The sequence below is a fragment of the Malaclemys terrapin genome, chromosome 18 (assembly GCF_027887155.1).
Source record: "Malaclemys terrapin pileata isolate rMalTer1 chromosome 18, rMalTer1.hap1, whole genome shotgun sequence".
Classification (NCBI taxonomy): Eukaryota; Metazoa; Chordata; order Testudines; family Emydidae; genus Malaclemys; species Malaclemys terrapin.
In genome coordinates this window covers 14,731,277-14,749,794 of record NC_071522.1, presented here as the reverse complement: position 1 = coordinate 14,749,794, position 18,518 = coordinate 14,731,277, and the positions used below count along the sequence as shown (strand labels likewise).

General features: G+C 41.3%; 1 protein-coding gene across 5 annotated transcripts in view; it reads left to right on the top strand.

Annotated features, from left to right (window-relative positions):
* AUTS2 (activator of transcription and developmental regulator AUTS2) overlaps positions 1–18,518 on the top strand; it is a 968,890-nt gene that overhangs the window by 260,692 nt on the left and 689,680 nt on the right. For all 5 annotated transcript variants that reach the window (XM_054008222.1, XM_054008225.1, XM_054008223.1 and 2 more), the window contains exon 2: positions 3,508–3,717. In XM_054008222.1, coding sequence (XP_053864197.1) covers positions 3,508–3,717 — 210 coding nt within the window. The remainder of the gene's footprint in view (positions 1–3,507; positions 3,718–18,518) is intronic.

Genomic DNA, 18,518 nt, shown 5'->3' with positions numbered 1-18,518 from the left:
GGGTCTGTGGAAAGTCTGGCTTTACTAAAAGAGTTTGTCAATGTATTTCAGTACAGTTCAACCGCAAATTACTGAGCTCCATGCTGGAAATACTGGGTGATTCTTTACCCTGGGTAATGCAGGAGGTCAGACCAGATGGTGAATAGATTTTAAACTCAAAAAATTTTACCACTATGATCAACTTGGTATAGTACTCCTGAAGTCAATCCTCAGTGAAGTCAGTGGAATTAAGCTGATTTATATCAGCTGAGTATCTGACTTAACAATCGGTGAAAAATATCGGTCAAAATATAATATCTTAGGCATGGGGATGTTATTTTAGTGGGACTGGGAAGACAAACTAATACTTCTTTCACTTATTCCATGTTAATAATAATTACCTAGCTGCCATATAACTAGACTTGGAAGAATTAGGTTTTTAGTGGTAGATGTCGATTTCAACGTACGCACACCAACTGAAAAAAAATATCTATCAATGATTGATAAAACTTTACAGATGAGCAAGCAGCATTTTTCTTACTTTGCCTGAGAACTTTAGTGTTTGATTTAAGGATATTAACTTTGTATGTATTGACGTGTGTGATGTTGACAGCTGGTTATAATGCTTTAGCTTTCTGAATCTCAACATCTACTGTTATTAAATCATTATTCTGATCCCTCCTTCGTTCTCCAACTGTGAACATTTAAACAGATTATTTGGGTTCATCAAAATTATTTTTTAAAAAATAAAAATTGGATTCTGCCAAGTCTATATATAATGCTTTTCTTCAGTGGTTCTCAAAGCTCTATACACAGAGGAGGGATGGGGAGACGAAAGCACAGAGAGGTGAAGTGCCTTGATCTTAAAGCCTTTTAAAAAACATGGATTAAGGCTACTAACTCTCCTCTGAAATGGTTAATAACAAATGAATACAACTGAGGCACAGAGAAGCTAAGGAACTTGTCTAAGGTGCCTTAAATGAATGGCAGACCTGGGAACAGAACCAGAGTCCTTGCTCTCAGTCCTCTCTAATGACTGTAAAACGCTCCCTGTTCTTTTCAATATCAAAGCTGAATAGTGACCGCCTCCACTTTAACTAAGGGCTGGTCTACACTGGGGGGGGATCGATCTAAGATACGCAACTTCAGCTATGCGAATAGCATAGCTGAAATCGAAGTATCTAAGATTGAATTACCTGGGTTCCACACGGCGCAGGATCGACGGCCGCGGCTCCCCCGTCGACTGCGCTATCGCCGCTCGCTCTGGTGGAGTGCCGGAGTCAACGGTGAGTGTGTTCGGAGATAGATATATCGCGTCTTAACGAGACTTGATATATCGATTCCGGATAAATCGATTGCTACCCGCCGATACGGCGGGTAGTGAAGACATACCCTAACTCTGTTCATGGTTTTAGGTATAAATCCTGTGAAGTAAGCATTTAGAGGGAGTTTTCTAACAAAAACCAAACGGATGGTGAGGTGTATTTCTGTTCGCTGACCCAGATCAGGAAAATTTGTCTGTCTTCTTATATAATATTTTTGGCAGAGTCTGTGGTATCTTCTTCTTGTTCCGAACCTGCATGTGCTAAGAGAACCAATGGCACCGCAGAGCTTTCTCATGCTCTATCTTTCATTCCCAGCTTGTTCCATCAGCAGTTGTAATGTTGAAGTTACGATGAACTGAGGTATGAAGGCGCCAGGACCGGAGCACATGGGGAACCTTGAGCTAGGAAGGCTGGTAGCTATTCCTCTGGGTGCTCAAGACCCACTCAGCCTGACACATTAGCCGAGTATGCTCAGTGCTACCTTGTCTAAATAGACTTGGCAGAATTCCATTTTTATTTTTTAATTTTGACAAATATCTGTTTTTAAGCATTTATTTTTATCTATTTACATTTTCAAAGCTGTGGGTAATTATATCCGATTGAGAGAATGAGATGGGTCAGACAATAATTATTTAATGACTAGCCATCAAGCTATAAAAAGTTAAAGCTTTAACAATAAAACACAAATTGTCAATGTCACATGTCAAAACATACCAAATCCTAAAATTAAACTCTAATAAAAAGTTCTCAAACATAATTTTTCTTTCTTTCCCTGTCTCTAAATTTAGATTATTGTTGATGGAAATATTGTTTGTTTGTTTGTGTACGTTGGGTGAATTCAACATTTACTGATGAAAACTAATCCTTCCAAATCTATTTAAAAATAGGCTCCTATGTTCTAAATGTTGATAGGGAAACAAATAGTAGTGGGCTTGAGCCACAACATCTGCATCCAAATTTGATTATTACCAAGGATTTGAGGGTGTCTGCAGCCAAGAGTTGATCATAAGAACGGCCATACTGGGCCAGACCAAAGGTCCATCAAACCCTGTATCCTCTCCTCTGACAGTGGCCAATGGCAGGTGCCCCAAAGGTAATGAACAGACAAGTTATCATCAAGTGATCCATGTCCTGTCACCCATCCCAGCTTCTGGCAAACAGAGGCTAGGGACAACAATCGTGCAAATGGCAGAGGTAGGGGTCAGTTACCAAGTTGGGACCTAGATGTAAACTTCCCCAAACACTTGGGTGGGTGGGTGGTTCAGGTGAAGTAATTGCAAAGACCCCTGTTAACTCCAATGGGCTTGAATCAGGCCTTTGTTTTGCTTTGGGCCCAAATCTAAATGTGCCGAAAGAAATTTGAAAGTCTAGAGACTGCTTTAAAAAACATGGTGTTTGTTAATTTGAGCCTTATAAGCACTTGTTGACTTAATAAATGTACAAGCAGTTGATAAACGGGTTGTGTTTGCAAATATTGGTGCTGATGAACTCACGCCAAGAGGCAGGGCTGGATGCAGGTATATATGTGTGTGATGAGAGTGAGTCATGTAACATTGTAATGAGTAATGACACTTGATGTATCTGACCCCTCAATTCCAGTAGCTTTAGAATTTTATTCTACACTTAAAGTTCTTTGGTTGAGAGAGAACCCATTAGGTCCCACTTAAAGCTGCTTTGCGCTTCTGTGGAGATTCAAAGCAGCCTTGCCAAAATCCGTTCAGTCAGCCAGCTGGAGATTTGCAACATATAAAAACTTTCTTGGCAGCACAGAGTCAGTGCAGTTCCTTCTGTGCTGGGCCCCACACAGCCCCTGATGTGGCCAGGGCTGGGGGATTTAGCTGATGCACTTGGCGATCCCTGCCTGGCAGAACAGCCCTTTAGGGCAGGCCATTGTAGCTGGTATAATTTAGAGCAACCCAGAGGCTTCCCTGAGTTGTTCCTGGACCAGTGGTTGGTGGCTTGAGGATCATGAACCCACAAAGGTGGTTTACTGCTTCCTTTGTGGTGCCTTCTCTGAACTGCGCTGAATACAGAGAGAGCCTGTGGATCTGTCCCAGTCTATTTCAGTGAAGTAGAGCTGCACAAATGCAATGGGCTTGTTTTTAACATGAAAATAAGTCATTTCCCAGCCTGTACCACAACCAATAATTCTGTATTTTCTCTCTCCTCTCCCACTCTGCCCCACCTTCACCCTCTTGTGCAGAAGGACGTAGCACTGAAGCCTCAGGAACGTGTGGAAAAGCATCAGAATCCTCTGGCCAAGAAGAAACGGGAAGCACTTACCAATGGGCTGTCGTACCATCCAAAAAAGCACAGACTTAACCATCACCAGTACAGCTCAGACCGGGAAAATGACCGCAATCTTTGCCAACACCTTGGGAAAAGGAAGAAATTACTGAAGGGACTCAGACAGGTGGGAGACAAGTTATTTGTTTGGGGGCGGGGGAAGGGTTGGATATCTTCTCTTCATATATAGTCCGTGGGATCTGCTTATTAGATCCCGGTGGTTCTTATGCTTCTTTTAACCACTTTCCGGTTGTCTTATGGTTGGGCCACCTGGTGTTTCCTTTTCATTTACAGCTAGCTTATCTGGTAGGAGGAGAGGGACGCTGAGTGGGACTGTTAGATGGAATGGGAGGAAGGGAGACCTGTGTAATGACTCTAGGTGGTAGGTGATGAGCAAGAATGCCGGAGGCTGCAAGTTCTTCTCTTAAGCTACAGAGCCTCACTTGGGCAGGCTGTAAGACTGGCAGGGCCGGGGAGTGCAGCATCTCGGGGTTCTAAAGGCAGCAGAAAAGCCAGCAGGAATCAGGATGAATCTGTGGCACGAATATGCTTCTGTTGACTTGAGATTTTGTACACAGAAGCATGCGACTCCCTCTGAATAACAAGGGCAAGGTGAGGTAATTGTGAGAGGGGGAGCTGCTAATCAAGACAAATGGAACTGGAAGACTGATTACTGTACAAGGAGCTCATTTGTAGAGTGTCTGTGGTACTAGTGTGTACTCTTTTGGGTTACTAATCACCATTCCCCTGAGCAAGAACTTCACGCCTACCTTACATTGCTCTTCTTACGGCAGTCGCTGTGGCTCACAGGTGAGGAAATGAAGGAGTGCATAGCATCCAGGATTACAGCACTGGAGCCTGGCAACTTGGGCTCATAATTCAACAATCTGTAGAGAAGTCTGTTCCTCACGTAAAAAAGAAAAAAATCTTAGTGGCAGGTGTGATATTTCCGGGGGGGGAGGGGTTGTAAAAAAAAAAAATAGCCTTGCTTCCAAATCTTTCTTTGATTGAGAAATATATATGTAATATCTCCTTTTGTATTTATATCAGTTCTGTATGGAAGACTAATCCTTTGGAGACTTTCGTATATTGTGTATAAAAATATCATACGTGCTAATTTGTCTGTCAAGCTGGAGAATAGCAGAGTTAAGAGACCATACAAGTTCAAATTTGTCCGAAACTTGCATGTGATTAAAAACAAGCTTTTACCTAAGATTAATACAATTCTTTCCATGTCTGTTTTTAATTCCAATGAAAACAGAGAACGACTAAGCCCTTCTCTGCAGTGTTCGCAACCTAAATGTTGCAGAACTGAGAACCGAGAACCTGAAAGTGGAAATGACTATAGGCAAAGGTGATTTTCATTGAGCTGAGGGAAGCTCAAAGAGTAAATAATGTGTCAGTAATAAGTAAATTGACTATTCATTTTTAATAATCAAAGTTGTAACTATAGATAAAAAATAATTTACAATATTTTTAAACTTACAATGTTTAGAACTAAGGTAGTTGGAGATTAGTGGTTCAGCACAGAGGACAACTTAAAATGCCTATTCTGTATGCATGCTATTTTGTTACCTTTTACTTTTTGGAAAGTTGGTGAATTGTCTTTAATAAAGCTGATGCAGCAATTCTGTTGTTTGGAGTAGGTATTGCAAAATTTGAGTAGGCAGTTGCCACTACAGAGCTGTTCGAGGAAGAGTTGAAAACACAGTCAGATATTTAAAATTGTGTGTTGAAGGATTGAAGAGGAAGAGAAGCATTTTCTATGTTCTGACACAAATTTCTGACTCTGTTCCTTTTAAGAGGATCTAATTATTTTAAGTGTCTGTGTGCATCGTCTTCATAAAATGTGACTTGTTACCCCATTTGATTCCCATGTCATTGCATATTATCAGATGCAAACCTTCTACTTGGCTCTTAAGCAATGAAAGAGTCACCCTATGTGCTGATGGAGGTTATTTATGAGGTTGTAGGGTAGGGGGTGTGGGGTTTTTTTGCTTGTTTTTTTTAAAGATTAAATATGTACCGACTCAGAAGCTATTGAGCTGACAGATGTCATGGAAAATGTTTTCACTTTTAGCTGGTAAATCTGAGCTTAATTCCAGAGGGATAAGACTGAAAAAAGAGAGAGTGAGAAGGAATAAAGTATCTTACCCAATATCAATTAATGCATGTGATTGAGGTACATCTCTTTAGATAAGAACACACTCTCACCAGCAGTTTAGGGGCTGACAAATCCAGGTGATTTTAGCACTTAAACTGAGAGAGAGAGAGGGGGGGGGGGGGGTTATCATTGAAAAGATGGCAAAGCTTATTTAAGAAGACATACCCAGAGGCATTCAATCCAGCATATATTTCCTTCTCTTTTTTGTGTTTCAATGCAAGTAGTAAACAACCTGCAGAAACTAGGCAAAGGAAAGGTTCCAAATGCAGTTCTTTTTTTTTTTTTTTGTATTAACGAAGCATTCTCTCTCCCTGCACCACTTCACAATCATACACCCTTATTCTTATTTTCCCCAGCCAGCACTCTTTCCCAGCAGTCATTTGGTCTCCTGGGGTTTTTGGATGAGACTGATTCACACCACTGAAGTCAGTAGTATTACAGTCACATCAGAATGAGAGGAACATAGGGCCCATTGATTTTAAAATTGGCAGAGAAGCAAGGATATGGGGATACTAGTGAGAAGATAATATAAGGGCTGTGGGGGATCTGCTTAGTTGGGGCTATTTTGTGTGGGTGGGTGTGCATTAGTAAAACATATTTATCTTGCATTTCAACAAGTAATGCTGAATTGTCCCACACGAGTGCAAAATGATACAATCTTAATGTCGTCACTTGTACTTGCACACTGGAGTGAAATTCTGGCTACAGTACAGCCCTGTTGGGAAGTGTTGCGTACCTTGAGATTGTTCATTGTTTCAATGGTGGTTAACAGTCCTGGCTGACATGCCTCTGTGAAATCTGTTACCAGCTGAATGTAACTCTCACATGCAGGACTTACAAGATGAAGCGCTCTCATCAAACGGATTTCATTCAAGTCAGCAATCATAAGGGTTGCTAATTAGTTTTTGGAGGAAATCCTTGCAGTATTCATGCAGGTATTTATCCAGCTAGGCTGTAGTGCCTACAGGTTTATTAAAATCCAGAAAACATGAAAATTTTTTACTAGGGAAAGGACTTTTGAACTCTGCTTTTTGTAAATAAATGCCTGAAGGAAACTTGACTTGGCAATATGCAAATGCAAGACTCCTCCGAAAATATTTTTCAACCTTTTATGTTTTAGTTCCTTAAAATGTATTGTTGGATTATGTGGATTTTATTTTTATTATTTTTTTTAGCTTTACAAGTGATTTTAAATGCAAACACTTTGAAGTAAGAAAATGGATCAAAACATTTGTCATAACCTCTCAAAAATGACTGGGTTTTTAACTAGTAGCATTTTTCGTGCTTAGTAAAATAAGTGGAAGGGAGAGTGTGAGCAAAGAATTGCACTTGTGAAAAATAGTTGTGTGGATCAGCTTGTCATTGTCTTTACTCAGTGGGAGTTTCCAATTGAAGATAATATATAAGCCATCTTTTCTTGTTTTTTTTAGTTTCCCGACCATAATTTTCCTACCAATTACTTTCTCCATCATCCCTAGTAGGAGGTTCTGTAGCCTTCTTTCCAGTAATGGAGAACTGATAGCGTGTGCTCCTGAGAGAGCATGCAGTACAAAATATGCCGAGTGTAGTGGCTGCTCCCCTAAAATACAAGAGTCTAAGGCTAGATCTACACTACCCGCCTGAATCGGCGGGTAGAAATCGACCTCGCGGGGATCGATTTATTGCGTCCCGTCGGGACGTGACAATCGATCCCTGAATCGGCGCTCTTACTCCACCAGCGGATGTGGGAGTAAGCGCCGTCGACAGAAAGCCGCAGAAGTCGATTTTGCTGCCGTCCTCACAGCGGGGTAAGTCGGCTGTGATACGTCGAATTCAGCTACGCTATTCACGTAGCTGAATTTGCGTATCTTAAATCGACTCCCCCCTGTAGTGTAGATGTAGCCTAACACTACTGCTACTCTAGCATTGTTACGTCTTCTGCTCAAGTGGTAGAGCCCCGTGTATTAGAATTGAAGGTTCTGGCTTCTATTCATGATGGTGACCTGTAGCAGGGGGTTGTTACACTTACCAATTCCTCTGGTATGAAGTTCTGTTTCAAATGCTTATGGGCAGTTAAGAATAGGCAGCCTGAAAAAGAAGTGAAGGGAGCAGAAGATGAATAAAAGGAGTAAAAATTGAAGAGTCCAGCGGAGGGCAACAAAAATGATTAGGGGTCTGGAGCACATGATTTATGAGGAGAGGCTGAGGGAACTGGGATTGTTTAGTCTCCAGAAGAGAAGAATGAGGGGGGATTTGATAGCTGCTTTCAACTACCTGAAGGGGGGTTCCAAAGAGGATGGAGCTCGGCTGTTCTCAGTGGTGGCAGATGACAGAAGAAGGAGCAATGGTCTCAAGTTGCAGTGGGGGAGGTCTAGGTTGGATATTAGGAAACACTATTTCACTAGGAGGGCGGTGAAGCACTGGAATGCGTTACCTAGGGAGGTGGTGGAATCTCCTTCCTTGGAGGTTTTTAAGGCCTGACTTGACAAAGCCCTGGCTGGGATGATTTAGTTGGGAATTGGTCCTGCTTTGAGCAGGGGGTTGGACTAGATGACCTCCTGAGGTCCCTTCCAACCCTGATATTCTATGATTCTAATGGAGAGACTGATGAGAAGAGCAGCTTTAATGGGGATGGGACAATCAACTGAAAGAGAAAGAAGACAGACAAACACCACTGAAGTAGGCACCTAAAAACGATAAATGTATCACTGTTTGGGGCTCATGCTTCAGAAACTCCATTCTATGAAGCCACTAAATGTTGCTGCAGTACATGAATCATTTAAGGAGAAGGGGGACTATCTGTTGGACATTACCAAGTCTTTTTCTTTTCAGGAATTATGTACATCCTTGACTGGTGCCCCGTTATCCAGGGAACCTAAAGTCAAAAAGCAAATGATTTTGGTGGTTGATCTTTATGGCCACTCTCCCCCAACTTCATCTGTACTATAGAACACGCTGCTATTAACTGTTCTGCTGATTTAATCATAGCTTGTTTTTCCACTGATGTAAAGGTGCTAGCGCGCTCTAGTAATTCAACAAATCTTTGCTGCAGAAGATGAAATAACTGTTGCCATGCTCTGCATTCTAATCTGTGCTTGTAGTTAGTCGTGCTCTTTGCACACCCTAATACAAGCCTATACATGACGGGTAATAGAGAGAGAACAGGGAGGTTGGTAGTAGCTGTATGGTTTGTGATGGCATTGGTCTGGGAGCTAAGCAGATGGGTTTGATTGTCACTTGCTGTGTGATTCCCCAGCGAGAGTTGACAGTGGTGACAAGCGATTTACAATGTGCTATTTACAGTTTGGGTTTGCAGTCTTTCATTGACATCTGAGTGCTCTTTGCAACTGCTTTTATTATTGCCTTTCCAAGAGCTGCTAATTGAAAATGAAATTGTGGGTGGGCTTTGAGAGACAAGCAACTGTATGTATCGTATGTAACCCTCTACAATGGTTTAATTTTTTGACTGAAAACTGACTTCGTGTCAGGAAGTGGGGGGGGGGAGAGACCCATGCGTTTGTATAGCTTATGGGGCATGTCAATATATGGTGTGCACACATATATCATAGGTTTAACAGTGAAGTCCTGATTCTCCTTCCACTTAACTGATGTAAATCAGGAGCAATTCCATTGAAATCAGTAGGCTTACACCACAGTAAAATAGCAGGTCAGAGGAGAAGCATCTTGGAGTATACTGTACGTGAGGAAATAGACATTTGTGCAATACAAGATGTACACGTAAGGCCAAATTCTGCCCTAGTGGGGGTCTAATTCTGCACTGTGAAATGAGTGGGAGTTTTGCCTTTGACTTCAGTGGCAACACAATCAGGCCCTGAGTGCTTTGAGAGTAGTACTGCTTGTAACTGGGCTTGACACAATTCAATATTTTTTATAATTTCAACGTATAACAATGTTTATTTTAAAGCATTTTTCCATTTTTATTTATTTGAAATTTTCACAGTTGAAGGAAATTGTGGATGGCTGAAACTGAGGGGAGTCAAACAATAATTACTTAATGACAGGAGATGCTGAAATTCAAAAATTGAAGCTCATAACCTTAAAGCAAAAATTGTCAACATCACGTCAGAATTCACAACGTAAATATCCTTAAATCAAACTCTTAATAAGTTTTCAAGTAGCATTTTTCCTTCTTTGCCTATCGGTAAATTTCTGTTATCACTGGAAATATTTTTTCATTGGTTTGTGTGTATACAGTGAAGTTGATGTTTACCAATATTTACTCATAAAATCCTTCCAAGCCAACTTGTAACTATAGGCAGAGGTTGGCCCATAGGAAATATTATGGTTCAATAATACTTTAATCTCCTAATGCAAATTGACATGTTTTACTTTTCCCTTCCAGTTCTCTTTAGAAGAAAGGGGTATTTTTATTTAATCTGTGCACAGCTGTTTTTATTACATTAAAAAAGCAGATTCACTATATGATGTGGCAACCTACAAGGCATATATTTTGTGTTAAAATAAAAGGAATAAATCACCTGCAACAAGGTTATAAAGGGAACACTATTATCATGAAGCTGCATACTGTACCTGTTGGCTTTGTATTTCACGACAGGGCACTGTTTACTTGGTTTTGTTACTCAGTTCACCTTATTAACACCATCTGTAAAACATTTCATCGCATGCTTTTTTTTATATGCTTCAACTCTTGTGAGGCTGGGAGGCTTCATTCACATAGTTTTTCTTAACTCAACCATTCAGAAAATCAACTTTTTCATGGTTTTCATTGTGGAAAATTTAGATTACAGCCCTTTGCAGGATAGGGAGAAGACAACATACAGGTAACAGTGAGCTGTGCGCACACATCAACTGGATTAATACCATAATGGGAGAGGGAGATAATAGAAGAATAAATCTATTTTAAGACTTAAGGTGTCCTTTGCAGATGGTCAGGATTAAGGAGGAAGAATTTCTGAATGGGAGGAGGACTGGGCAGTAGGTGAGGGATGCAGTTGTGGGGCATGGGTTTAGAAAAATCTATATCAGGGCAAATACTGAAAAGAATGGCCCATTTGTCAGTACAAGTCGTGCATGGGTGTGGAAGGGGTCTTAAAAGGAGAGCCTCTTTGTGTGAGATGCCTTATTTGAGCGGGCTGGAAACCTTGCTGTATTCAGCATTATCCTGTTTCTCCTCATTGTGTCATTGCAATGTTGTTAAGTGGTTGGTTTAGCTTTTATTGCTCCGCTGATAACCATTCCTTTGAAAGGGGCCATCTTTTATTTTATTTACACACACACACACACACACACACACACACACACACACACGCGTTCTGTGTATGTGCGTGTGTAAACTCTATTATCATTCCATCTCCATTCTAACTTCCCTCTTGGAAATCAGCACAGTTGGTCACAAATGGTAAAGTACAAGCGATTTTTGTGATTGTGAATGGTTTGCTCCTGAGCAAGGTCACAGAAATCTCAGCTGCACTTAACCCACACTCCCCATTTCCAGCCTGTCATGAAGGCACCCAGCTGCTGAAAAGCATCCAAACAACCGCTGGAGCCTAATAACATATAATTGAGCTCATTGGGCATAAAGGGGATTTTGGTATTCTGTGAAAAGCACTGAAGAATTATGTATTGCTGCATGCACCTATTGTTCTGCACTGCACATCCACACAGATTTAATAAAGTTCCTGGAAAGGCCCTTTGGCTTCCTTTTTAAAAACACACGCACATCGACACAACATGAAATCCAGAACCATTCACTAAGCCAAGCAAGAGATGACAGGATGCAGCTAACCTTTTCCGAGCAATGTGATGAGCTGTGCTATGTGGTGTGCTGGAGCAAACACCTGCATTCATTGATCAACCGTTCATAGAAGCTGCCACTTTATTGAAGATTTGCCTGCAGTGACGTGTTGCAGGCTTTTCCTCCTTTATAATCACCAGTTTCACCTGCAATTTTTCAATGAGCAATTGAATTATACCTCTCTAAATGATACACTGCAAATCTGGCAGGTCCTAATTGCTAATGATGGTTCTGAGAGACTTTCATTTGACTGTAATTAGGTTTGCAAGCAATCAGCTGCCCTTATCAGAATTGAAAACACATGTAATGTAAAATATGGCCTAGTGGGAATGTAGCATTTTCTTAGTTTAAAAGGAGGAGGAGAAAGGGAGATATTTTATTAGCAGAAGCTATGACATGTTCTAACACCTTGAAAACATCATGTGTGAAATTAATTCTGTTCGGTATTATGCCATCTGGCAATGTTATTTTTTAATATATATATGCTATGTAAAGTTCTTTTGTTATAGATACATATAGCTATGTAAAGTGCTTTCCCCCCTTCATTTGCATAGGAGGCTCCTTTTGAAATAGTAATTGTGAGCCAAATTGATTATTAAGGCTATTGCTGCTAAATAAGTTAAAACAAATACTGGGAAGTGCCATAGACTCAAAATGGCTGCTCTGTGATAAACCTTTCCCTCAGCACTAATGAAACTGGGAAGAAATGGGCACATTCCCCTTACCCCCACACACTGCCTTTACCAGTTAATGAGCATGCATGTCTTTAAAAGACAGGGAGCTATATCTCAGTACTGGCTCTTGGACCATAAGCAAACTAAAAAATGTCTGCCCATCGGAGCCACACCCTCAAGCTAGTAAATATTTTGCTACCGGTCTCTAGAGAACTGCATTAGGAATCAATTAAAGTCATTGTAAATTGTCTGGATCAATCTGCAGGCTCCAATTTAGGTGATGGTATATTGTAAAAAGTTCAGAATAGTGGTCCCCATCTAGGCAATAACCGTGGTTGAGAACCTGGTTACGACATGGTTGTCTCCCACCCAGGTGAACAAGCTGGGTCTCTTTCATAGTATAGATGGATAATTTCAAATGCCCCCCAAAGTGTGCTTAAAGGCTTGGATGGTCTCTGGGAGACTTGACAGAGTGAAAGGTAGAGCTAGGTCTCTTGATACAGTTTCATTTGTAGTGTGCTTCAGATCATAGGCCCTTTAGCATGGTGGGCTGGATCTAGAAATGGGATGAAAAGTTAGGGTGTGAAACACTCACAGCTAGATCTGAACTCTGTGATATGAACCCATTTTTAGTATTTTCAGGGAGCGTATTTACTCAGAACTTGAAAGAAACAAAGTCTAGCAATGTAACAGGGATAGAAGGAGGTTCATCTGTCCTTTTTTTACTTGACCATATTATCGTTGCTGCTTGGAAAGCAGTGTGTTTTGGGAGAAAACCTACGTTGGCAGATATAAGGCCTCTGAGTTGTGTACCTGATTCTTCCACTGACTGTGTGTGGCTTGGGGGAGGTCTCTTCACTTTTCTGTCCCGGTTTCCTCATCTATAAAATGGAGCTAATTCTTACCCTAGCTATCTTGCAGAGATGTCATGAGGATTAGATAATTCCTCTACAGAATTTTGAATATATAAAGTCATGAGTGCTTCTGAAAATTCTAGCCATAACACTCAGAAATGGAGCTTTCAGTTTTCAAGAGTTTTCAGTTTCCATTTAGGCACCTAAATGGGCGCACCAGTCGTCGAGCCATTTGAAATTGTAGCCAGAATGGGTTTGAGCTGGTTTAGATGCGGACACTGAGCACTTGAAAGTCTCTCCTCGAGCTCTTTTGACCATTATGTCAATGCATTCTGCATTACGAAAATGCCCTTAAACTTCCATTGACTTCAATAGGAGTTTAGGGTGGCCAGTACCTTGCAGAATCTGATGCATTATCTGTAGAACACTATCAGGGGAAATGGACAATTGGTGTCCCAGCAAAGTGTTTGTAAGATTGTCTTAACTGTCTATTGACTAGGGAGGAGTTGTCATGCCCTAGTTGAACACCCTTTTTCTAACTTTTTTTTTTTTTAATATAACCTCTTGACATTGAAACTGAATTGCAAGTGGACAGGCTTAAATGTATTGCAGTGGGAGAAGAACTATATTTCATATGGCCAGTGCTATTGATTTGGTGTCTTTAACGTTCCTAAGAATACTACCAATAAGGAATGAAGCAAAAATTAACTCTTATCGAGGTGCTTGGAGATGAACTAGGCTCTGGCTTCTTTCCTAAAGAATTGTTGAATCTGAAATTTAGGAAGGATGATGATGATGTCGTCGTGTTTTCAAAAAAAGATTGGTTTTTATTCTGATTTAAGTCCGTCACAGCCCATGACCTGCAGATTTCCCTAGGTATAAACTGGCAGCCTCGTAATTCAGCCTATTAATTTTTTTTTCTGGGTCCACAAAATGAAATTTTACTCAACTGAGGATTAGAGTTGAAATTACTTCATTACAACTATTCAGAAGTTTGTTTCCCATTACAAATGAAATTTAATATCATTTGTTTGAGATCAAAAAACTTCAACCTAGTGGCATCAAGTGTGTTTTTTTTTTTTTTTTAAAGCAATATTCCTGTACACCACCTTCTGAGGTAGTCAAACACAAAGCTTTTCAATGGGGAGACCATTTTATTTCAATGTCTGTTGCAAACAAACGTGTAGAATAGGAACCCTGAATATCTGAAAAGAGGACCATTAATGAGAGCACCATATTTCAACATTGACGTAAAATGCAGTGGTATGTCTTGAGTGTTGGCATCTACAAAACCAGGGAACTGAAATTATTATTATTATTTTTTGAGTATATACTGTCTACCTAAGCTCTTCTCTAATAGGAGGGGGGGGGGAAGTTCATTCTGGTTTCTTTTCGGGGCATTATTATTGGTATGAGTAAATGCAGGGTAAGATACTAAACAGTACATGAGTTAAGATAGAATGTAACCCAAACATCACTGCACCATTTTCATATTCCTGACACTGAACATCAAAGCTTCCTCATCCACCTCCCCCAGAATTATGGGTCTGGCTTCCTAAGAAAACAATCTCACAGATGAACAGAGAGGCCTAAACTATAAATTTCAGAGGCTTATCCCTTCCAATACATAGGTATTAATAGCTGCTTTCTAGTTTAGCTTCATTAGAATCAAGAGTAAATGGGTATACGAATGCCTATATTACCTCAGTCTAGCATTATGCTTTCATTATTGCTTTCACAGCTAGCAATGCTTTGTGAAGTCATCACTCTGGCTGAGTGGTTACTGCATTTAACTGTATTCTGATTGTGAGCATGGCAGTCACAGTTGTTGCCAGTTTCAGAATTCTGTCTTTATTTCAAGGCTTGAACATTTTGCCCTTATGAAAAATGTCATGCCATTGTTGAGGAAATAACTGATGTATTCTTGATCCATTACAAGCAAGGCTCTTATCTCCATTCTCTAAGGAAAATGCGCAAAAAAAGCATTAGAACGATTATTTCCTCTTTTGTCAAACGTTCTGATTTTTAGCACTGGCAGAAATAGAGAGCAATGGACCCTGTTCTAAAGCTCTGCTGACAATTTCCCCAGAATCGCGAAGGAGGCTTTTCTTCAATTCAGATTGAATTGAATTTCTGCAAGGTTTAAATACAAAAATAAATTCTAAATTTCCAACTTTAAATGTAGATCCCCCTTCCTCTCCCCGCCATTCCATTTTCATAGAGGACTGGGCTTCTTTTCACCAGAAAAGGGGCCAATATTTGAGTGAAAACTGGGCAAAATGTAACAGATGCTCACCCATGGTTAATTTTTATACCTGAGCCCATTACAGTCCTTTCCACTCCTTAGGGACATTGTGACACAATGGAGCCCCTTTACTGCTACATATTTCTATGTAGTCGCAGTCATAATCAGACAACTTAGTCTTCGTATTTTGGCCTAACCCACATGATCTTTCCTCCAGAACAATTTTCTCTGTTAAAAAATTAAGGCCCTGTGGCGTTCGTGTGAGTGAAAATTAGTGTCTCCCTAGAACTGATAGCTAATGACACTGGAAGAAAAATGGAGAAGCTACATTACTCCATTTTTAATGGTAATATTTTTTCTTAACACTTCATAACAGTCCTGTAATAGAACGAATGAAAGTTTAGTATTTTAATAGAGTATTAAAAGGTATACTAATAACTGACAAACATCACTTTTGCCTGAAAGTTTGTCTAGTACTGTTAAAAGTGCCATCTAAGATTACTGTAGCTGGCACTGGTGCCACACCTCCTGGCTTGAAGGTGCCCCCTGGCTTGAAGGTGGGTTCCATCATATCCAGTGTTTACAGGATGGTTCTCACCCATGCTATAAAAATTGTTCCAGCACCTCTGGTAGCTGGACAAGCTGAGAGAAAAATGTTTTTTTTTTCCCCCCCCATTGTTTATTTACTTAGTACATGTGTTAGCACTTCTGCACATTAGTCAATTTCACGGTTACCCCAATTCTGCAAAGATTTAAGAATACGGGTAATAATACACACACGGGCCCTGATTCATAAAAGTAATTTTCCACATGTAGTTCTACTAACTACGGCCACAATTCAGGAAAGGATCCCAATTCAGGAAAGCACTTGCACCTGAAATTAAGAATGTGTGTATGCTCCTGTGCTTTCCTGAATAGGGATCCTTTCTTGAATTGTGGCCATAGTCAATAGAACTACATGTGGAAAATTACTCACTTGCTCAAGTCTTTGGAGGGTTGGGACCTTCGTTAATTTCTCCTGTTCTCTGTGTGAGTCTTTCCCACATCAGGAGAAGAGAATAAAAAAATGTAAATAGAAAAATGCAGTTTTTAAAGTAAAAACAATAACCTAGGACGCCAGTAGTTGTTGCAGTTTTATATAAAGAGACTAGATTTCAAGTGGACAGTACCCATTTAACTAAATAAAATGTCCAGTAAAGCAACTGAATTTAATAACATACGGATGGCCATACTAGATCAGATCAATGGTCCATCTAGCCCAGTATCCTGTCTTCCAATAGTGGCAAGTGTCGGATACCTCGGAGGGAATAAACAGAATAGGACAATTATCTAGTGATCCATCCCTTGTTGTCCAGTCCCAGCTTCTGGCAGTCAGTGGCATAGGGACACCCAGGGCATGGGGGATGGGTCCTGGACCCACTGGGCTAATAGCCATTGATGGGCCTATCCTCCAGGAACTTGTCTTATTTTTTTGAACCCAGTTATACTTTTGGTCTTCCCAACATCCCTTGGCAGTGAGTTCCACAGATTGACTGTGCATTGTGTAAAGAAATACTTAGAATCATAGAATATCAGAGTTGGAAGGGACCTCAAGAGGTCATCTAGTCCAACCCCCTGCTCAAAGCAGGACCAATTCCCAGCTAAATCATCCCAGCCAGGGCTTTGTCAAGCTGGGCCTTAAAAACCTCCAAGGAAGGAGACTCCACCACCTCCCTAGGTAACGCATTCCAGTGCTTCACCACCCTCCTAGTGAAATAGTTTTTCCTGATATCCAACCTGGACCTCCCCCACTGCAACTTGAGACCATTGCTCCTTGTTCTGTCATCTGCCACCACTGAGAACAGCCGAGCTCCATCCTCTTTTGAACCCCCCTTCAGGTACTTCCTTTTGTTTGTTTTAAAACTGTTGCCTATTAATTTCATGTTGACCCCTGGTTCTTGTGGTGTTTATCCCTTCACAGGACAATTCCTTATTCACATTCTCCATGCGATTCATGATTATATAGATTTCTATCATATCCCCGCTTAGTAGTCTCTCTTCTAAGATGAACAGTCCCAGTCTTCTTCATCTTTCATCATATGGCAACTGTTCCATACCTCTAATCTTTTTTTGTTGCCCTTCTCTGTACTTTTTCCGATTCTGATATCTTTTTTGATATGGGGTGACCAGAATTGCAAGCAGTATTCATGGTGTGGGAATACCATGAATTTATACAGTGTCATTATGATACACCTCTACCCTGATATAACACGGTCCTCGGGAGACAAAAAATCTCACCGTGTTACAGGTGAGACTGCATTATATCAAACTTGCTTTGGCCCCCCCTGTTCCTTGTTCCCTGACCACCCCCTCCAGAGACCCCCGTCCCTGATCATCCCCAGGACCCCACCCAACCCTCCCGTCCCCTGACTGTTACGACCCCTATCTTCTCTCCCCCCCCCCACCCCCCAACAGGCACTCACCAGCAGCGGCAGGAAGCGGAGCAGCCCGGCCCCAGCCCGCTCCGCTTCTGCCACTGTTGGTGAGTGCGGGGGGATCCCTTCCCCCAAGCCCCCTCCCCTGACCGACACGGCTAGAGCCGTGACGAGGGAAGCGGAGCGGGCTGCTCTTGGCCCCCCGCTACTCCCCTGCGCTACTCTGGGACTGCGGGGCCCCCAAAAGTGCCCTCCCACAGCTCCTGCCCCCCAGGCCTGGGGAGGGGGGGGGAGAGCCCCGACCGCCCCCGAGACCCTCTGCCCCTTATTGAACCCCTGGCCTGGCCCGGCACCCTTAACACGCTGCTCTGAGCAGCGTGTCAGAGCTTTACCGCCCTGTATGCGAACCCGTGTTAAATCGGGTTGCGTTATATCGGGGTAGAGGTGTATTTTCTGTCTTATTTATCCCTTTCCTAATAGTTCCTAACATATTTTTTAGGTTTTTTTTTATTATTATTATTGCTGCTGCATGTTCACAGGATGTTTTCAGAGTACTATTGAATCCAAGATCTCTGAATCCAATATCTTTCTTGAGTGGTAACAACTAATTTAGACTCCCATCATTTTGTATGGGTAGTTGGGACTATGTTTTCCAGCATGCATTATTTTGCATTTATCAACATTGAATTTCATCTGCCATTTGGTTGCCCAGTCACCAAATTTTGTGATACCCCTTTGCAACTCTTCACAGCCAGCTTTGGACTTAACTATCTTGAGTAATTTTGTGTTGTCTGAGAACTTTGCCACCTCATTGCTTACCCT